This window comes from Streptopelia decaocto (genome assembly GCF_964273445.1).
Source record: "Streptopelia decaocto genome assembly, chromosome: 1".
Taxonomy (NCBI): Eukaryota; Metazoa; Chordata; class Aves; order Columbiformes; family Columbidae; genus Streptopelia; species Streptopelia decaocto.
This window is the reverse complement of record NC_138663.1, coordinates 87667093-87689547: the sequence shown is the minus strand read 5'-3', so window position 1 is coordinate 87689547 and position 22455 is coordinate 87667093. Positions and strand designations below refer to the sequence as shown.

The following is a 22455-nucleotide window of genomic DNA, read 5'->3' as shown; positions in this document are numbered from 1 at the left end:
GTAAGTCACATTTTCAAGGCCTCTAGTTACTATTTTTACCCGCCTCTGGGTTCTTTCCACCTGATCCATCTGTTTCCTGAAAGGTACTGCCCAAACCAGGAGGTACTTGGCTGAGGCTCCCATAATGCCACACAGGACAGAGTGATTGCCCTGTACTCCACTGCCTGTATCCCTCTCTGTTCTTCCCATTCTCCAGTGGTTCGCCTTTCTATTGGCAGCATGACCCTAATACATGTTCTTCTTGTGATCGCATACAGGGGAGCAAACAGGTAACACTGAAAGTATTCTGGAGTGATCTTATCACTCACAGTGCGTGGCTGGGTTGCAGGAGTCGTGGCTGCCGGCTGCATCTCTGCCGCTGGCTCCCCACGTGATTGTACCGCTGTACGTCAGTTTCCCCAGCAATAAAATAGAGACAGTTGTGTTTCACATTTCTCAAGCACATTAAGATCTGTGTATAAATGTGCAAAATGACAGCTGATTTTTTTATATGGAAAGCAAGGACGTGGCTTGTGAGAAATAAACCACAATGTATTATGTTTAAAATTTTGTTTCATTTATTTGGCAGTAATATCCAAACCCCCCAGCTTCAAAAAAATTACAAAATCAAGTAAATTAAGTGCGCTAAGGAAACCTACAGAATACTGATAAATTTCACACACATAGAGGAGGGAATATAGAGGGAGGAGTGGGACTTCTTTGCTTCATTTTGGCTTTTTGCAAGAGAAAAAAAAACGCCTTCCCTTCCCTGCAGTCGGTACAGCAAGTGTCCCAAAGGGCAATGGCTAGAATCCAGCACTTCCTTCCCTGGCAGCCAAGTCACCCTGCAGAAGTCAGCAACCAGCCTGCCTGCTGTGGGGTACAGCCTGCAATCGCTCACCGAATGGCTCTCCCTCCCCTTGGAGTGGGGAGGTGAGATGTTTCAGTCCCCTTCAGGTACTGGAGCCCTTAGAACTGGCGTCACCCTCCACAGCTGCATTTTCCCTTTGATGGTACAAGGTGGAAAAGGCTCCACAAGCAGCAGAGGCATGTTTGCTGCACTCCTGCCCCGCTGCCCCAGGCCATCCTAGATATTGTATGGCTTCTCAATGCTCAGCTTGCCCTGCCCAACAGCAGCCCTTCCCTCAGCATAAGCTCTATAAACCTCAGCCACCAGCACCCACCTCTCTCGCTGTCCCCAGCAGCCAGCCTTGCAGACCGCACATGCACAGGAGACAGGGACTAGAGAACGTATCACTTAATGCAGCCTACAGAAGCCCTTCAGCCATAAATCAGCCTCCCCCTTCCTGCACATGCTTGGCTTCTCCCAGTTTGAGGTTTTCCTGACCGGACAAGATGTTATCTCCATCCAGGGAAAGCCTTTAAGGCAAGCTGTTGTGTTTTCTCTAAGGCACTTTAATGATCCAAGCTGGAAACAAGTGATCTGGAAGGCACAAACTACCTTTCAGAGCAGGGTCAGAATAAAGCAAGACATTAACAATGTTCCTGTGATGACTCAAGATCCAGCACATGAAGCTGTTTTGCTCATACTGTTGGGGAGGAGTGAGGTTATGTCTAACGGGTGCTCCTATTCCAACAACCTCTTCCTCCAGTGCTACCAGAACATGACTGCATCCCAATGTAGCCTTGTCCACAACTACTCTCAGCTCCTGTGGACTCACTCCCCTCACCTTCACAGATGACAGCTTCTCAAATCCAGGCCCTCATGGGAAAGCAACCAGCTTCCTTCGTTCTATTATGCCAAAATCTCCGAGCATGGTGGGGTGGGCAATGATTCTCACTGGAAATGTGGTACTGTGCCAGTCAGTGGGAGTCCTCTGGGTTCACACCAGGAAAACAGCTCAAAGACCAGACAGCCTTTAACAAGTCTGACTCATGGGTGAGACCACAGGAGGGACCAAGCTTTCTTCTTTTCCTACACTTGCGAGGTACCAGCTCATTCTTCCTCTCCGAGGAAGGCACTGTGCAAAAACGGGAAGGTTGGGACAAAAGTCCTGCTGATCTTCACTCAAGCAGAACAGGCTTTTGTGGATGAAACTGGAGTTTCACTTGAGTAAGCACTAGGGACTACAAGACACTTCGCAACAACTGCTGAAGTTGCTTGCAAACAGGAAGATGGAAGTCACAAGCAGTCATCTCAGCCCAGGGTACGTGCACCTGCTTGGGATGCACAGCAGAGGCATGAAGGGAATGTGGAACAGGATGTTCAGGTGTGTGAATGTATGAAGTACGTTCCACAACTGCAGGAGAAAATCAGCTGAGCTCAAGGCTACAGAGATGATTGTCAACAAAACAGCATTTCATTTATATCTACGACCAATGCTCTGAGAAATGGGTCAGCCAAAAACTATCCATGAAGGGATCTGAGGGTGGTCAAAGACAGTCTGATCAGAGACACTGTGAAATGCATCAGTAATGAGGCTTCCAGCCCTGACTTCAGACTCAGACCTGGAATCAAAGAATGCTGCTGCCTCACCCCAGAGGGAGATGGAAAGCCCAAGATGATGGCTCATGGCCCAGACTTCAACGTAGTTAAGCATTTTCAAATACCCTGCTAATGGAATTGCCTGGTCCCTCTGTCTCTAGACTACTTGGTGCATTCCTCTTGGCAATATAGAGAGGCATGAGCATAGACTTTGAACACATGGTCAATGCTAGCTAAGGGAGCAAGAGCTAGAGCTGCATTGTCAATCCCTGCCTGGTGAAACTATTTACATCCAGCCCTGTCTCTTCTTCCCACGAAGGACATCGCTGTCCCCAGTTGAGAAATACCCTGTAGCACAGGGCTCACAAGTTGCTTGTAGTGTTTGCGGTGGCTGAGCACAGCATGATGCAAACTGTGCACGGGTATTACACACTGTCAAAAAACAAAAAACAACAGGCTGGGTTTTCTTGAAAGATTTAGAGCTATAAAACATACAAAAGCTGAATTACTACCATAGGAAATAACGTAATAAAAAAACCCACAACAAAAACAAAACAAAAGGGGGAGTCAGCATGTGAATGTGATAAGAAAAAAATATGATAGCACCTCTAAGGAGGGGGCAGGGAGAGTAAGAGTGAGATGAGGTCAAAAGGAACAATGTTATGTTGGAGCCCACAATGTACTGGAGGAGCTGCTGGGGACAGTTTGGTGGAAAACAAGGAGGAACGTGCTGGACTCCTGCCAGCAGCATGGTACCATCACACCAGGCTGACCAGCTTTGAGGAGCTTGAACCAAAGGGCAAGGGCAAGGTCCTCGGCTAATGATGCCCTGCAGCACACGTGCTCAGCCACAAAACTGCCAGGCCTGTATTTCTGCAGCCAAGACAGGTTGTATGGATTGAAGACTACCTTTTCTATCCAGCACTGACCTCCATCCTTTCCCCAGATCCAGAGGAACAAGAAATCCCTGTTATCTCTTGGAGGGAGCAGCTGTCTGCTCTGGGACAGGGTCCCAGAGGTTGCTGTAAGTCCCTCCCAGCCTTCCAAGGCCCCAGCAATGAAGCTCCCTGAATGGGTGGGCTCTGCTCCCTTTTCCTGGCCCCATTCTCTGTGTATTACAAAACAAATAACCCATCGCTATACAATGTAAATATCTGTGACTGGGCAACTGTAGCAGACACTTGTGCATACTGCAATCAGCACTGGAGGGCAGGGCGGCAGGTTGGGCCCATCCTCCTGGGCTCCTCCGGTGTGGAGGCCCCTTACATCTCCTTGGTGCTCATTCTCTTGGTCTTCTCGGCCGTCTCCTAGAGAAAGAGAGCACAAAAGTGAAGCTCTACACTGACACAGAAGCTAGCAGTACCCCAAAGCCTTTGGTCCATCCACAGGCAATGCCAACACTGGTTTATACCTCAAAACCCCACACCTGAATTTGTCCTCACAGGCAAGAGGGATCCCCCTTTATTGTGTACCAGAAGTCTCCAGGTGACAGAAGCAGAGGGAACCCCTCTAGCAAGGAGAGACTTGGTGCAAGCAGATCTTCCCAGTCTTATGCTAACCTGATGCTTCTGCAGTTCCTGAACATATCTAGCCAGCTCCTCCTCAGTCAAGTCTTGATCAGGTCGCTGTCTCTGAGCAGGCACCTTCTCATTCTTCCCTGAAAACAGAGTTCAGCGTTATCACAAATAGGGGATGCAAGTTGCAGAGGCTGAACCACGTAGAACAAAAAACACCTCAAGCTTAGGAAGGCTTTGCTGGATGAAGGTATTGGTTGGTTTCTTAGAAAGGGAACGGGCCTTGTGGCTGCCTGGGACTTCAGAACCTGGGTATCCAGTCTGTCCCTGTCTCTCCCTCCCAGATGATAAAAACTGAAACCACAACGAAGAGGCTACATATTATTTAAAAGCAGCATCTATAATTAGTTCTAACATCTTGGCCTCTTGGAGGGAATAAATGGAAGCTCAGTGCTATTCAAGTACAATAACTGATGCTTAACAAAGAGGTAACTTCACTCATTGGAGATGCAACTTGCTGATGTATCTGATCCGATTCTTTGGTTTCATTATCCCTCTAACAATAGCCTCTAACCCCTCTGCTGCTCTGACATGGGCAGAAAGTCAAGGAATTGTTTTTCCCTTGCATGCTTTTGCCATGGATGTAGGGAACAAAGTAGGCAGCACGACCAGGTGTTGCATAGCAACTTCAAAATTGGTTTTCTGGGGAGGCAGCAAAAAGTCTCTCATTCGGTTGCTTAAGCTCTGACACCTACCCACAGATCCTCTGTCAGCTCCACTAGTATTACAGTTATCTTTTCTGAGGTGAGCTCCTGCTGCCACAGTCAAGTCTGAGCTGAGATAATCCTGAAGCCTCTGCTGCAGAAGGCCAGATAAACATGAAAGAAACTCTGTACATACTTGTTGCGGTTCCCCTTTCTCCTTCTATGCCCAACCTACTGGCTATAGATCTGAACTAGCGTACTGCTGACAGCTCCTGCACAGCACTGAAAACAATATTCAGGCAAAGGCCTGGTTTCTAGGGAAGGAGGCTGAAAAGGCAGCGGAGTTCGCGGGGATGGACATGGCTCTTTGAAAAGGACCCCTACATTTCCCAAGGCAGGGGAAAGCTGCTTGCCACTGGCCCCAAACCATCTGTGAGAAGGCAAAATGGAAAGCTGTTTTTCACAAGCCCACCATGACATTCTCACAATCGTAACATGACTCTGAAAGTTTACAAATGGCCTTCCAGAGGAAGAGCAGACAGACCAACAACCCTGCCTTACAATGAACACCACCTCCTTTCATCTCCATCGCCACTATTTTCTTCTACCTCGACAGTTTCTATGGCAGGAAGCTGAAGTGCTTTTTGACATTACCAGACAAAGTCTCCTATCTCCCCTCTGGAACAAGTCAAGACCCTAGGTCCTGTTTTAAAGATACTGTAAATACAGATACAGTAAGGATACTGACACACATACAGGAAAGATGACTTACACCGACACATATGGTTGCAGACAGTGACCTCTTTGGTCTGTGCATTCCCCAAGCCAGCTGGATGCAGAGTAGCTCTGGTCTGGAAGGTTTGGTGCCAAATTCTCATGACAACAAATCCATACTACAAATCCCAGTAGCACTACCCCCAGCCCAGTTACACACTTTCTGACCAGCTTGGGTTTGGCCAACATGGAGCATGGGAGGATGGTGCAGAAACCACCCATAGAGAAGCTGAGGAAAAGCTGGAGAGAGAAGAAACCTGGAGCGCTGCTGCCCTCAGAAAGATAGGAAGCAGAAATCCCTTTTGTACAATATTGAATACAATAATAGTTTGGAGAGCATACAGACCCTCGCACGTCATTGCAGTGCACACCCAGTTCCCGCAGGCACAGACGCAGCGGTTGCACTCCACCTGGGTCTCTGCTCCATCCTCATAGTTCTCATCTTCGAGGGCACACTCTAGAGAGGCACAAAACAAGGGCAGTGCTTGTGAGATAGCGAGCAGGCTAAAGACAACATACTTTGCAGATGCCTTGAGCGAGAAGAGGTACAAGGTTTTCAAAGAGGCCTTCCTTCCACTAACTATTAAAAGTTTCATAATGACTAAAATATTCATGCTGAATTTGATGAGTGAAATTAGCCAAAAAAATAATGTGGGAAAGTCAAACACTTCATTTTGCTTCCCCAAAAGAACACGTTTCAAATTCTCAATTCCAAATGAAATCTCAATACTGGATTTGTTTGAATTTCCTAATCTGTTATAAACAAAAGAGAACCTCCAAAGTGAAAGTTTTGGTTACTCTGAAACAATTCCTGTTCTAGGTGGGGAGAAGTTGGGGAAATGCTTTGTGTATTTGCTGTAGCCCCGAGAAGGGGAGGAAAAAGCAATATCTCATTTCACCTGACATTTCTTCTCACAGCTCTATTATATGTTTAAATCCCAAATTATATGTTTAAACCCCAAAGCATTCAAGGGCATGTATAGTGTTAAGTGAAAAACCTGCTGAAGGTGTTTTCTGGGAGAGGTGCAGCATCCCTGCCTTACAATTGAAACAGGCAACAGAGAACTGAACTTTAATATTCCCCAAGAAGCATAGCCTCTGTCTGCTCCTTGGTGCCACTGCAGTGGGATGCAAATCTTCCACCTTTGGACCAGCACCTCCTGAGGAGACAATGAGCTGAATGGCTAGGCATGCCTGGTCAGCAGAATGCCAAGCTGCTTCCACATGAACTGCGCTAAGCAGGATTTGGAAGGATGGTGAACTTTGAGATGTTCATCAGGGAGGCTCTCTGTGTGAAAGGCAGGACTTTGGTCTGGTCTGACTTTCCTAAGTTATCTAGACGTGAACTCCTCACGATTTATCTCTGTACTGTTAAATACCATGCCTTGACCTTCCAAACACACCATATCCATTTGACCTATGCCCATGCTTCTAAAATCACAAGTTTTTTCATCACAAGAGCTCTGGGAGCTCTGGGACAGAAAAAGCAGTACTTTTGATAGTGCAGGGACAAGGGGTGCTGTCAGATGGGAGGTCCAAATATATCAACGTTATCTCTTGGAGCAGAGTTACAGCATCTAATGTCTGGCCCAAAGCTGGTCTCTTTTCTTTCCTCCCTTTCCAGTACCCTTCTTGTTCCCCAATATAAGTGAGGAGTTCCTACTTTTCTCTGGTGGGTTGAAGGATGGGCTGAGGCACTTGAGAAATTCATTGAAGCTGAGTTTCCAGTCAGCATTTTCATCCGACAGCTCGATGAGGGCATCTACGCAGAGTCCCCTGAAAGGAAACACAGAGGCATGTTTTGCATAGGGCTGTACCAGGTAGGTCCCTCCTTTCTTGGTCTCAGAGTACAGAGGAGTAAAACCAGTAATAACCAGGAAGGCTCTGAGATGCCTGGCAGGAGTGGCTTTTCTAAGGAAACCTCACAGCATACAGACAAAAGAAAAACAGACACAAAAATACTCCCTTTCTGATGAAGGGCTAGGAAGCGACAAGATATTTGGAAGAGCAGGAAAAGAACCCTGTTGACATTTACAGGCTGCTGTGAGAACAGAGAGGCAAGCACAGCATAACCACAAGCAGCCTGTCCTCCTTGCTGTCTCACAGACAGGGCCACACACAGAGAAAAATTAAAACCTCTCAAACTACATTTTCATGCAACACTTGCACCAGCTCTAACTGTGGGCTGCCCATGAGCTGTGTTTTCCCACCATCTTCCTGCACTGGATCTAGTTAACAAGCAAAAAGGTGAGTAAAGTCCACTGGAAAGTGAATTTATTAGGAAATAAGAAAGACAACAAATTTTCTGTCACCTAACTCATCTTCTGGCTGCATACCTACTAGATTTAATGCAAAGGAAGGTTGGAATGCAAGGCCTAACGTGAAGGGTAGGAGTGGGACTGCTTCTTTTTGTGGTATTCACATCCAACTAAATGAGAAGACGCTTCATACACTGTTAGCTTTGTAAGTGCAAGCCCTAACATATTTTCCATGAGCAGGTTTTTCACACCCCTTTCTACCACATCTGGCCCTCCTGTTCACTGCCCACCTGAGCAGCTTGTTGGTCTCCTGGTCCATGTAGGTGGTGATGTTGACAGCAGTCTCATTCTGCTCCACAAACTTCAGGAATTCAGTGGAGTCCAAGCGAGAATCACCATTGTCAAAGCTCTGTTTGGACAGATAGGAAGATGTGAGAGGGTCTGCTTTATCAGTTCAGTGTACCACTTTCTTCTCCCTCTTCCCTATGCACTTAGCATTTCTGAAGCTTTAGTGAAACAGGTTGCATCATCTCTGTTTTGCACAAAGAACAGAGGCTCAGAGAAAAGCAGCAACATATGCCATACTAGCATCAGAACTGGCAGACATCATCCTAGCCTTGTTCTCACTGATAAGCTACGCTGCCTCTCATTCACCTCCTAAGGCTTGATTTATGGCTCTAACTCCATTTCTTCTCTTTGTTCCAGCCAGCTCTTAGCCTTCTCATATACCTCCTGCCTTAAAGCAGACCAGTTGCATTCGAGGAGGTGTCAGCTTTCCAATATGTGCAAATCCAAAGCTGTGCCTGGACCGTGACAATGACAAAAGGGAAAATCACAAGAAGCAATTTTATGCTGATCCCAATGAAGGAACAACTTAATGGAACAGCACAGCACCTTGCCACTAACTTCTTAAGGTCCTCACAGGACTCCTGGCACTGAAGAGTAGGATCTTTAGCCCCCAAATCCTGGCTGTACTCCCAAAGAAGTAATTGCATTTTGCCTTCCTGTTTGGAGATGTTATGTCGCAGTGCTGGGCACTCAGCAGGAACTGCTGGGCCCCCTCAGAGACAGCTGCATTGCAGTGAGGGGAAAATGAATTCTGCACACAGACTGTTGCCGGCTCAATTTTGCTGTGTGACTTGGGGCAGGTCACTGTGTCTCCTTGTGCGGTGCTTCCAGGAATGCTGGAGGAGACACTGCCTATTGTTAATCTGTTGTGGTTCAGGAGAAACCTGTAGGGCTAGGAAAATTACTCTGAGCACTGTAGCCTGTGTATAACTGCTCCATTAACATGTCTCAGCTTCTACTAGACTTTGAAGCTTCCCATCCCGCTATTTCTTGTGAAAGTGGCCGCAGTTTGCTTCATGATCCAGACCCAGTTAAGCTATTTTTTCTGTCTTTCAATGCTATGGTCTGCATTTACGTGGTCCCCCAGAGACACTCCAAAACAGAGCATCTTCCCACTACAGGCCTCACTCCTTTTGAAGTAGCATCCCTCAAGGTCATGGCCTACTTGACAAACAACCCACATCCCAGTGATCCACACAAGTCAGGCTTCTAGGAGGTAAACAGCTTAATGCCACATCTACAAACCTCCACATTGAGGAGAAATAGGAAAAGCTTCATGTCATATTTGTCTCCAGTGTTTATTACGTGCAGGGCAGGAGTCAGGCCATTTGCAGGGCAGGTGTGCAGAGCCCTGGGGCTGGGCACTGCAGAATTCCTCCAATGACAGCAGACCCTCATTGGAGAAACAAATTTGTGTGTGCTTGAACCCATTTGGTTTGTTTTGCTTGGACTTGGCCCAGGTTGCTCCAGGCTCTGAATACTGCTTTCAAAGTACATCAAAGCTTTAAGTTTTGTTGATATGGTGGATTACCACCTGACAAAGAAGGAAATTCCCCCCTCGGATCGTTTTGGTTGGAAAAGACCTTTAAGATCAACCATTAACCTAGCACTGCCAAGTCCACCACTAAACCATATCCCCAAGAACCTAATCTAAATGTCTTCTAAACACCTCCAGGGATGGTGACTCAACTGCTTCCCTGGACAGCCTGTTCCAATGCCTGACAAGAGTGAAGAAGTTTTTCCTGCTATCCAGTCTAAACCTTTCCTGGCACAACTTGAGGCCATTTCACCTTGTCCTATCACTTGTTACCTGGGAGAAGAGACCAACCCCCTCCTTGCTGCAACCTCCTTTCAGGTACTTGTAGAGAGCAATAAGGTCTCCCTTTAGCCTCCTTTTCTCCAGGCTAACCAACCTTTGGTCTGAGAAAAGGTATGGCTTTGTCATGGCAACTTTCACCCACTTGTGCCTGGGATCACTGTTCCAGAAAAACGGGGACACTAAAGACAGCACAAGGCTGTCGGCCTCTGAGCTGCAGCCACAGGATTTCACCAGCACCCCAGCTGGTGTGGGGCTGGCTAGGTGACCAGGCTGTGCTGCAGCACTGGAGCAAGCCAGTGGCTGGCTCATGTATTTCAGCAAAGCCCATGGCCTGGGGAGACTCTCTGTGAAGGCAGCTGGGGACAGCACGTTTGCAGAGGGAGGGACTGAGCAGCTCCACAGGACACCGCGTGCAGCTTTTAGGTGCTGGCGGGGGCACCCAAGGCAGTGGGGCCACAGGTGGGTTTCCACAGACAAGAACAGCATTAATGGCCACAAAGGCAAAGATGGTCTCTGGAGCGCAGGGACCAGCTCCTCTGTCTCACCAGGGGGTGCCATTGCCATGGCAAATTTGCTTGCAGCGCTAGCTCCTGTCAGACACCATTAATCTCTCACTGTCAACAGCTTATGATTTAAACACTCTCGCCCTTTCCCCACCTGCTCCTCCAGCTCCATCCTGAATGCTTTGAAGTCTTTATCAGGAGCCCAGTGCGAGGGGGAGGGACGCAGCAGTGCATGTGGCAGGAGCATGGGAGAAGCGTGTAATCTGCAGGTTACAAAAGGGGGTGGGGATGCGCTGAGGGACAGACTGACAGGGAGACGGGAAGAAGAACGGGATTACTGCAGGGCCCGAGACTCTCACGTGGCTCCTCACTCTCTGTAGAGTACTAGGGAACTGCCAGCTCTTGGACACAACTGAGCCATACTCCTTGCAAGCAAATATTCCCCTTAAAGCCCGGAAGTGTCCCCTATTCCCACCTCAACATGGCCTTGCAGCTGTCTGGAACAAAGGAGGTTTCCTGGTCCCTGCTTCGCCGGCTTCCTGCTCCTTTTACCTGCATTTCCAGCCCTTTCACCTACCTTTTCTCCTCTGGCTGTCTTTTGTCCCCTGAGATCACTTATTCTCTCCCCTGGAACAGACACACTTGGCCTGCCCCTCCTCCTTTTCCCCAGGGATGCTCCAGGTCTGGGCTGTCACATAGTTACGTCAGTGGCTCTGTCAGCAGCTGCTGCAGGCAGCCCGTAATACACCACACTGTAGGACATACCAGACCACCCTGACCCCCAGCTTGACAAGCCCATTACACACTGGAGCCTCTTGGGTGCGGGCATGGCAGCTGCTTTGCAGAAATGTTCTCTGGCCTCTGAGGCAGGTGGTGCTCTACTTGCCTTGAAATACTTGTCTAGGACTTCGCTGTAGTTGCTGCCCTTGGAGAACCAGCCATCTGGGATAATCTCAGCTTCCAGCCACTGGATAACGCGTCGACGAAGCTCATCTCTGTCCGACTGGTAGCAGACGACTGTCATGGGAGAAGGTGTAGCAGAAGAAAAAGCAAGGATGAGAGAAATGAAGTCAGCAAGGAGACCACAGACAGATGACTGGAAATAAAACCCAGCCAGGCAGCCCTGATGGCCATTTGTAGGCCCCCTTCTCCTTGGGGATGCTCCAGGATCAGATCAAAGCAGAGATGCCATGTGCTGAACCGTGGATGGGCTGTGGGTGACACCATGTGGCAAGGCCTGAAAACGACACTCCTCCCAAACCCCTTCTGCCTTCCTGTCCCTGAAGCTCCTGAAAGAAAAACCTGGGGCTGACTCATCCTGGTGTGAAGAGTCCCCAGACCGAAGGAGGAAGGACAGACAGTGTCTCCAGGCTTCCTGATGCCATGCAGGACAGGTGTTGGGCCCTCAAGTACCAAAACATATATCCTCTGCAAGGGTGAACACTCAACTGAGCAAGCCTTTCCACCATGCTCTCCCCAGGACTTGGATTTTAGGGCCTAATATCTCAGGAGATTTCATTTCTTCAAAGCCCTGATTTGCCCACTGTGACTGGAAATAAGAAGGGGTCAAGTTGGGTTTGTTTGCAGTGCTCTCCAGAGTCACAGGTTTCTCTAGGTGGATATAATCTTGTGTGCTGATACTGAATTATGCATTTCGAAGCAAAACTGAAAAACTAGATCTTCTGGCTTCTGTGAGTTGTTCACACCTGCCCAGAGGCCAATGGAGCCAGAAGGGGAATCAGTGTGCATTTGTGTCGCTTACACACACTAAGGATCTCCTTCTGAATCCAGTGACTACAATCACAACCGGACGGACAGTTTCTGCATGTTTAATTTTGAACTTCCTTGAAACTGCTTTGAGGTGCTGGCCGTGCCCAGAACATGGTCCTTTCCCTAAAATTTGTATGAGAGTTTGCTCTCATCTGTCCTAGGAAGCTGAAGTTGACAATTATCCAGATCCAGCACTTGGAGGCCATGGATGGGAATGCATAAGGGAGAAACCAGGCACAGGGAATCACAGAGACTTGTTGGCTGATGGAAGAGGTGGTTCAGCTACATCTCCTGACTCCCCAGACAACGCCCCATTCATTATGTAGTGCTACCCCTGCTCTCATCAGTTAACCACTCCTTAAGCAAAGTCTCCTTTCAAAAGAGTGCTCATGGAGCTGGGGACAACAGCCCCACAGTTCTTGTGTCTTAGATCCCCCAATGTACTATGCAAAAGAGTGTCTTTTCCCTCAGCCTGGGTGATGAACATAGCTTGTGTCCCTGGGAGTAAACTGGGTTTCTCTGCACCTTGTACAGTCCTCAAGACACCCCAGCACAGTGAAGAGCCCAGGAGATGTATGAGCTCTGAAAGGTTACACAGGAGTAGAGAGCTGGGTAATCATATTTCAGCTGATTTACCATCTCAGACTGCAGCAGCCTGTGCAGAGATATCACTTTTACGCAGAACCATTCAACTCCCCCAGCAGACATTTCTCTTCCCAAATACACACAGAGGCCCTAGCCACACAAGGAGATGGCTTCTTACCTGGACTTGCAGCTGGGTTCTCAGACTTCTTCTCTGTTAGTGGAAAGACAGAAGAAGATATTTCTGACACAACACGAAGCAATACAAATCTCTTTCTACCCTCGGTGCCACTTGGCAGAGGAAACTGGGAACCTTAGGATACATGAGGGCCACATGTATGATTAAGGGACTGGAACATCTGTCACCCGAGGGGAGGCTAAAGACTGTTTAGCCTGAAGAACAGAAGGCTCAGGGGCAATATCATAAATGTTTATGAATCTGATGGGAAGAAATGAAGAAGATTAAGCCAGACTGTTCTCTGTAGCCTCAACTGACAGGGCAAGAGGCAACAAGCACATATTTAAACACAGGAAATTCCATCTGAACAGACGGAAACACTTTTTTACTGTGAACACTAAAATAGGCTGGCCAAAGAGGATGTGGAGTCTCCATCCTTGGAGATATTAGAAACCCTGTACTGGACACAGTCCTGTTTAATCTGCTCTAGGTGACCCTGCTTGAGCAGAGGGGTTAGACTAGATGGTCTCAGGAAAGGAGCTCCCTCCCTATCTCAGTGATGCCATGGCTCTGAGTTACTGCTTAGCAATAGGCTACACGTGGTTCTGGCAGAGGTTTCACTCAAGCAGCAAAGGACGCCAGGCAGTTTGGGCCTGTGCTACTTTTCCCTTGTCACCTGTTCACCCTTGGAACAGCTTTTTTCACAAAGGTACCTCTCATTCAGGAGAGATAGGCATGTGCAAGGCTGGGACACAAGGTGTAGAAGTGAGTTTAACAGCCCCATCATTGAGACAAAATCTTTCCTCCTAAGGCTTTTGAGGTCCCTTGTGAACTTGGATGGTAGTATGGGGTTTTGGGGTTTATCCCGAGAGCCTGACCTTTCTTCAGCAGGTAGACCCAGTGACCTGCCTGGCTGAATCCACGAGCTCAGAGAGAGGCAGACAGGAGCAAGAAGTTGCCCTGCTCTCCTGAGTGCCCTCTCCCACCAATGCAGGGGGACAATAGCTCCAAGATCCCACCACAGCCAAGGTGTCAGGACCGTGAGTGCACTAATGAGGGTCTCAATGGCCCTGCCAACCTCACCTAGGGCCTCCATCCACACTCTCTACCCATGAGTCCATTACAGCTGACACTGCCGCCCCTAGTCCTTGCCTGGGGGGTTATGTTGTAGGTATGTCTGTCTCCAGCTCTGTTACAACCATTTCTGTACTTGCCATAGGTCCTGTTCCTCTAGGCCCTGATGTGGTGACCATTTTACCACCTATATGTCAGACTGCTACGGACTGCATCACTATGGACTTGTCTGGCAATTACAGGCCTGTGCCTGATCCTGGTTACCATCACTGGATCTGACCCTGACTTGATTTCATGGCTCAACTTCAGGCCTCCTTCATCACCACAAACTTGCCTGGTGATCTGGACTCTTGGCTGAACCCGTCTGTTGTTCCCAGGCTTGCCCTGTTAGCCCACTCAGTAACTGTGGGACAGGGTCCTGGCTGGCAAGACCTCTGCCGTGCTTTGTTATCACGCTTGGCTCCCAGCTCTCCATCCCTAAAAGAGTTGCTGGCCCTCATCACTCCCGAACACAGGGTTACCTTTACAGTGGCCATCATAATCCACCTGTATCTTGGAGCCAGTGAGGCAGGCATCACGGTGCAGCTCACAGTGGTTCAGGTACGTCTTGCCATTGCTACCACACACAGGCCTCTTGTGAGGTTTGCATTTCTGTGTGAGAGATCCAGAGAAAACAGCATTTTACCTGCCTCTTCAGGACACTTAGAGGGAAGCAGATGAGTCCCAGCATCAGTCCAGCTTGACAGAAGCCTTTGGAATAGCCCAAAAGGTGTTTGGAGCAGGCTGAACCCACCCATCACCATCTCAGAAAAACCTGCACAGAGGAGACTGTGGGTGTGGGTTCAAATGCTTCCCTTTATCCCAGCCTCCATCACCACCACCACAAGAGCCTTCCTGAAAGCAGAGCCCAGAAGAGAAATCAGTGCCCAGCATAAATACTGAGTATAATACTGCAACTGCTGCTCTGTGTGCAATGGATGGGCCTGCCTGGAGGTGTTTCTATTAATCAATTCCATGCACCTGTGCTTGCTCAGCTCTGTACATCTCTTTGTAGATCCTGCTCCACCTTTCTGCAATGGAATGTGGAATAAACCATCAGCCACGAGCAAACAGCACAGCCTACAGCAGAGGGAGAGCTCGCCAGTGCCACTCTTCAGGCTGTGGGCTTCTTTCTTGTGTCCCTTTCAGTCTGGCCAAGCCTACACTGAGTGACAGACTCTCTTCCTGCTCATGTGGCATTTCACTCTCCAGTGCTCAGGCTGGCCACATCAGAGCTGCAGGCTCTGTGAGAAGTGGGAACAAAGAGCCTCACACCCATTCCCAGGAGCCAGGCAGGAATGGTTTGAAAGCACGGGGCAGAGCAGAGTAGGCAAACACTGTCTCTACAACGGGGAAAGGCTCTTCTAATCATCTGTGGCTCCCTGCTGGATGAAGCTATTCATCCTCACAGCACTCTACCACAATTATTTCCATTTTACAAAAGCAGATTTTTAGTAGGGTGCTTGTAGCCTCCTCAAATGATGCCAGTGATGGCAGGCTGTCTTGGAGCCTGCAGACCACTCCTTATAGTGCCCTTCAAAGCCAGCTGCATATCAATACCCTGCTGGGCTTTCCCAACAAAAGACCTCCAGCCAAGTCTCCTGTGTGTGTAAAGACCCCAGAGGCAGCTGTGCGAGTATCAAAATTGCAAGCTCCAGACAATATCTAACCTACAGAGCTCTTCCCCACACCACACTGGGAAAGGCCCAGCTGTTTGAAGAGCCACTGTGAATTTGCAGCTGCTCCAAAACAGTTGTGTCCTCATCACATCATGGGAATCTTCCAGCAACCAAAACCCAGCTGGAGGGTGGTGTTAGTGACACCTGTCCCAGATGCAGAAGCTGTGCTGCCCCCATACCTCGATGCAGAGGCAGGTTGGCTCTCCCTTCTCAGTCACTGTGCACTCCCGCCCAGCTCCGCAGAAAACATTGGCACAGATCTTGGATTTGCTCCTTGGCTCTTCCTGCAAGATACAAAGCAAGAGACACAAAATACATCAATTTACCTGAAACAGCAGCAACATGGCTTTAAAAAAATATCACATTTAACTCTAGACTGGACCAAAGAGCACCAGGGTGGTAAGGCACAGATTACAGACAAGAAAGACGTGACTGCAATAGACGGGACAGCTCAGACAATAACCAGGAGCAGACACAAGAGCTGGGGCTACAGCCCCAGCAATAGAGGGCTTCCTTGAGGTCACTCCTGGAAAATCAGCTAAGAGAACTGAAGCGAGCATCAGCAACAGAGAACCTAGCACAAATAGCAAGAATAATTTGCTCATGTCAAGGACTGCTGTCTTCAATATTTTTTTCCATCAAGGTAGGGAGCAGAAATGTTTTTGCTTGAGGCATTTAAGAAGAAGGTGAATACTACCCTGGAGAAAGGTTTGATACCAAGCAGGTGGAAGAAATGTCCATCAGGCACCAGATAATGCCCCTGTCACAAAAAAACTTCACAAAACTACATGACCCATTATCTTGCCTCCACTGGTCAAGATTAAACACTTCAAAGGAGGAAACACTGTCATAGATAATTATACAGTAACCTTCTCACAGAGAAAATTTCTTCCTGTCCCTGACAGCCAGCAGTTGACTTATACCCTGCAGCACAATTTATACGCTTTACAGTTTTCTCCTAGCCAAAGTCATCACAAGAATTCTTGTTGTTCACATAACTGTCGAATCCTTTTTTCTTGAGTCCTACTGGTGACTCAAACTGGTGACACCTACCAGGGAAGATCTCCACAGCTTAATAATGTTTTCAATAAAACCACTATTCACTTTTATCAGTTGAATAATTTTTTTACTTAGACTTTCAAAAGAGAAGATGGTTCCAGGGGTTCAGACTTTGAAGACCCTGGTTTAACTCCCTGCTTTGTCATTAATTTCCTTTGTGACTCATTTTCCACCTGTATGTTAAGTATCTGGTTCAGCCTAGCCAACTGGCTCCCTCAACACTTTTGTATCAGAGACAGAAGATTAAGGAATGTAAAATAACCAGTGTGATAGGTCAATCACATCTGCTGTAACTCTTCTGTTTATACAGAACTTTTATACACAACTTTTCTTACCTTCTAATCTGAGTATTATTCTTAACCTCAGTTCACTGTGGTATCTTTGTACCTCCATCATATATTCTTGAAAGTAGGTGATAAAAAGAGCAGCATTTGCCTGAGGACCAAGCACTATTGATACATTTAATAACAAATGTTGAACACATTTTTTCTGCTATTGCTTCTTTATACTTTCTTTTTTTTGTTTGTTTTGTTTTGCTTTTGAACCACAATTTTACAGTAGGTTGTTACTTTACTGAAGAGCCCACAGTGACAGCCAGACCATTTTCTGAATGACCTTGCCCCAGTCTTCAGAATATTTTGTCTGGGGGTATAGTGTGCAGCCATCAAGCCCAAGAAGTGTGGAATTCCCTCCAGGTTCTCATAGCGACAAATGCTTTTCTACTCTCTGCAAATGTTCCTATCTCACAGCTTATCCTGTAAAATAAAAATATACAGCCTGTTTCAAAAAGATGGACCCAGTTGCAGAGACATAGTGATTTCAAATTGGGTCCCAGTTTTTGAAACAGCCTTTAGTATTCAGACACACTGTGTCCTAGGCCTGCTCACCCCATGTGGACAGCCTGTTATTCTCCCTCTGCCGCTTCATCTTCTTTTCACATTATCATTTCTGAGCTGTGAAACGCACTGCCTCTTCTGCTACATCCACCTCAGCTGGCTTCTGGTGGAGCGCTGGGGGAAATGATCTAGGCCCTTGTAGGGTGGGATGGACCAATGTGAGTGCTTCACTGCACAAAGCAACCTCACACAACATAGGGCAGGAAAGCAAGATTAACTCCTTTTGCAAAAAGCGCAAAGAAAAAACAAATTATCCCAGGTTGGAGTCTGGCTACGGCACTCCCACACCTAAAACGCACTGGAGGCACCTAAGTGCTTGTCTATTTAAAGGGTTTCAAACAACGTGCCCACCCCTTCACTGAGCAAAAGACCAGGGAAAAATGAGCTAGACATGGGTTTGAACTGCAACCCACCAAGGCCTATGATCCGGGTGCCTGGCAATGGATGGCAGTGCTCTGCCCCTCCTGACCCATAGCCAGGCAGGATCACCAGCACCAAGTTCCTGGCCGTGCCCACTGATACCAAGCCCGGCTTTGGCCTCCTGGGCTGAGATGGCACCACTACAATCGCAGCTGGCCTCGGCAGGTGTCCGCAGGGACCGAGCTCTGTTGGCAAGAGTCCTCTTCCCTTGCCAGTGCGCTGGAAACCAGGCTGTCCTGGCCACAGCTCCCTCCCCTGTAGCGCCAGGCCCAGGAGCCATCCCACAGCTCTCCCACTGGGACCCAGGGTGGGGATGCTGGCGGGGTCATGCTGTCAGAACAGCCACTGAGGACAATCTGCCTCCTACCAGACTAGAGAGCCATGTTGTTCTGATTTATGTTATTAACCACAGCTAGATGGTTTGATGGTTGGTTCTTTGTTGTTGTTCTAAGCCGTCCCAGGCTGCCAGTGGGTCAGAGGTGGTTGCCATGTCCCAGCACTGCTGTGTCCACCTCAGGGGTTTTCCAGAGAAAGAAAGTAATCAAGCTGCTCTGCTTGCCTGCCCTCTCGCTCTGGCACAGGGTCTCTCAGAGCCAGCTTGCTCATCCTCTCTCCCAGCAGCAGCAGCCATGGCAAGAGCTACCAGGCTGGGTCCTTCCTCCAGCTTCAGTGAAAGCAGCTCTCAGCTTCCACCCCAGTTCTTTCAGCCCCCTGCACCCCTCACCCTTGCAATGCTCACCCCACAAACCACACTTTCTCCATCTACAACCTACAAACCATAGCCTTCTACTCACATGCCCACCTCCCAAAATCTCCGAGACCCTCTTCACCAGACATCACCTCTCATACCCTACATCTACTCCACCCTGCACCTGGAACCTGACCTAGTGCAGCTGCTTTGCAGGTTGAGGTGCCCCCCTCTGCCAGGCACCAGCAGCCACTGCTGCTGTAGATCCTGCCTTCACCTCCTGCAAGAGCCAGAAAACACTTTTCTCCACCAGCCTGTACACAGATGAAGTTAGCAGTTGCCACCGCTACCCCTTGGTAGGGCCACACAGCCCTAGGGTGGTTCACGGCGCATCATGGGGTAGCAGCTCTCTCCACTGGCTCCCCAGACGCCTTTCCAGCAAATGCTAGAGTCTCCTGTGTGTAACTGGGAGTGCGACAGAGGTTGGCGGTGGATGAATGGATGAGGATGGTGGGGGTCTGCGAATGAGGCTTTATAATCTTCACTCCCGATTATCTGGCGACCTCCCAGATGATGCCAGCTAGTTTCTTGTGACAGATATTCTGCTCTTACCTTGGACCTCGTCATGTTTGCTCTTTATAAAGCTCCATCTGTTGGAGTCATGTGAGTAAGCGGGGATGGCAGCTGCCACTTCAATATAATATAGCTCGTCCTCGCATCTACCATGTAAAAGCTTGGAAATATGAACTGCAAAGGTTTAAATGCAAGGTCACACACACAAAAAGACTCCACAGTGTTTCAATGCCATTGTCCTTAAATTCATTTCAGGATTAGAGGGCTGCAATCACATTTTCTTTACACTGTTTCCTCCCTGCAAGCTGCCATTGCCTTTTCTGTCACCATGGGCTTGGGAAGTGTCACTCATCCCTGTGCACAGCGCGCTCGGGCAGGCGGAAGGGAAAGGGCAGAAAATCATTATTAATTGCTGCACGGTGGCATTTACACCGCCAGCCGTGACAAAGCAGCTCCCCTCTTCTGCCTCAGGTGCAATGCCCAAGCTTGCTCCATTTCAGAAATGCTTTTACTTACTCCTCTGCTGCCCAGAGAGCCAGCGTGAAGATCTCAGAGCAGTGGGCATGAAGCCAGGGCAGAAGCACCTGGATCCCGAGCATCCGCCAACGGCACAGGGGCACTCCTGGCTCTTCACCCCACTGCCTCCACAGGGACACAACCTCTCTGGACATCTCCTTGGGCAAAGGCCCCAGAAAAAGCTGTTTGCCACAGCTCATGAGCCAGAAACCCAGAGCAGCTGGGCAGCGTCAGCATCACACATGCACAGCCCAGACTGTCTGCTGAATGGGGACAGGAACATACACTGCTTTTGGGGTGCTAGGAAGCGTAACCTCATGGACAAAGGGTTACGCTTAGAGCCACAAAGATGATTAAGGGGGTGGAGCATATATCTCCTCATACGGGAGATGTATGAGGAAAGGCTGAGGGAGCTGGGTCTCTTTAGCTTGGAGAAGAGGAGACTGAGGGGTGACTTCATTCATGTTTATAAATATGTGAAGGGTGAGTGTCATGAGGATGGAGCCAGGCTCTTCTTGGTGACAACCAATGGTAGGACAAGGGGCAATGGGTACAAACTGGAACACAAGAGGTTTCACTTAAATATAAGAGGAAATTTCTTCACAGTGAGGGTGACAGAGCACTGGAACAGGCTGCCCAGGGAGGTTGTGGAGTCTTCTTCTCTGGAGACATTCAAAACCCGCCTGGACACATTCCTGTGTAACCTCATCTAGGCGTTCCTGCTCCAACGGGGGGATTGGACTAGGTGATCTTTCGAGGTCCCTTCCAATCGCTAACACTCTGTGAAAGAATTCTTGCATGCAAATGGGCCAGAGCCAAGCAGAAGACCTGAACTGACAGCGCAGTGAGCCACAGGCACTGCTTCTGCCTCAGCTGTTGCTTCCCAGGGAGCAAAGAGGCAAAAACGACATTTCCAAGGCACCCGCAGGCAGCGCCGGCAGTGAGGGATCACCATGGCAACCAGCAAAGCAGAGCCTCAAGGTGGAGAGCTAAAATTAGGTAGCGGGAAGGACTGTTTCTCATCTCCAGCAGAAACTGGCGCTGAGGAGCTGGACCCCCAGCCCAGCGTAGGTGCAGATGCTGGGAGCATTTCCGAGCCCCTGCCTGCACCCGGGTGTCCAGGACCAAGCCCCAACACAGGGTGTCATATATGGGTCTGCATAGGATCCCGAGGTCCTGCACTAGCTGCCACGCCTGTACCACACTGGTGGGACTGCACAAAAACAGTGCGGTGTCTGCAGTAAGACATGAGTGATGGCACACACAAAGGAAAAGAGACACCATGGCTCTTTGGTTTTACAAGGGAGCTGCTCGTTGTAGCTCTCCCTTGGCTGCTCCCTCCGCTGGCCCCTGCTGAGCCACACTTTTGCCTGGTGTCACCTGGTGGAAATGGGGACTTTCCCAACCAGCCTGTGAAAGCTGAAACCATTAACAGTTCAGCGACAAAACACCTCTGTAAAGGAAGAATGAGCTTTCACCTGCAGAGAAGAGCTGTGCAAGCAGCTGCACGTCCGCAGTGCCCCACTGCCTGAAGGGAGCAGCAGGGATTCCTGCTATTATATGTGCTCCGGGAAGTGAGCAGGGAGACCACTCTGCTACGAGGTGGGGAGTTAATGTGCTTGAAAACAACCCCTCAGATTGCTTTTTGCTTTCTGCACATCCTTCCATAGAACATCTCGTCTTGGAGATCTCAAAAGTCTTTCTCTCAGCACCCACACTGCACTGGAGAAATATTAATACTACCTGCTGTCCTGCTCCTACTGACATGACTAAAAAGCTTTTCTTGCTATCAGCAGCGACTGTAGGTCTTTTTCCTCTTTTGGCATTAGTCTGTGGAAATCCGTAAAATGACTTGACCCCTCACATAATGCTCTGTGCTGTTTGCTGTAAAATCAAGGCTTTGCATTTTTGCCCTGCCTGATGTGCAGGGAAATCAAAGTGTTCCAGAGGTGTAGCACTGAAACCTCCTCCGGGAGGTAATCCCACGTATTACACAAACTCGAGTATTACACCCAAAAGGCAAAACTAAAGGGCACGAAAATGCTATCTGGGGTTGCAAGACTGGCACAGATTCTCACGCCTCAGGGAAGGCAGCAGCAAAAAAACTGTGAGGAAGTTTTCAGATATAACCAGTACAATTCACAATAGACTCCCTTCATGCAGACAGGGAGAAACAAGCTTTCCAGCTATGTATTTCAGCCTCCCCCCTATGGCTTCCCATCCATATCCCTTTTGCCTGTTCCCTGCCATGATTAACACAGGAGATATAGAGATATGAGATATAAAGGGTCTCTGAATACACCAAGGTGCCACCTGTACATAGTGCTGCCTGCATGATTTGGAAACCAATTCAACATCCAGCTGCAAAACCCAGCGCTTCATTCAGCTGTTGTCTTGGCAATGTTTTCTTCTCAGCGCAGAAAGATTTGGAGACACAAAGCGCTAGGTCAACAATGCAGAAAGCTGAGAGGCCACATCTCCTGACTCCCAAACGTCCCTTCTGCCCTGTTGTGGGGCTGGGAAGGAGAGGTACTATGTTGTGCTGCAGTATCCAAAAGAGAGAGTTGGGCTGCAGAGCAGCTCTGAGGAGGTCAGGAAAACTTATTAATAGCAACTCCTGCACAGTGATGGCCCTG

General features: G+C 48.7%; 1 protein-coding gene across 1 annotated transcript in view; it reads right to left on the bottom strand.

Annotated features, from left to right (window-relative positions):
- Positions 1–534: 534 nt before the first annotated feature.
- Positions 535–22455, bottom strand: part of FSTL1 (follistatin like 1) — a 56265-nt gene continuing 34344 nt past the window's right edge. The window contains exons 3-11 of the mRNA XM_082056771.1: positions 15847–15951; positions 14471–14600; positions 12879–12911; positions 11232–11362; positions 7966–8084; positions 7081–7193; positions 5764–5874; positions 3985–4082; positions 535–3732 (exon numbers count right to left, since the gene is read on the bottom strand). Coding sequence (XP_081912897.1) covers positions 3688–3732; positions 3985–4082; positions 5764–5874; positions 7081–7193; positions 7966–8084; positions 11232–11362; positions 12879–12911; positions 14471–14600; positions 15847–15951 — 885 coding nt within the window. The 3' untranslated portion in view covers positions 535–3687. The remainder of the gene's footprint in view (positions 3733–3984; positions 4083–5763; positions 5875–7080; positions 7194–7965; positions 8085–11231; positions 11363–12878; positions 12912–14470; positions 14601–15846; positions 15952–22455) is intronic.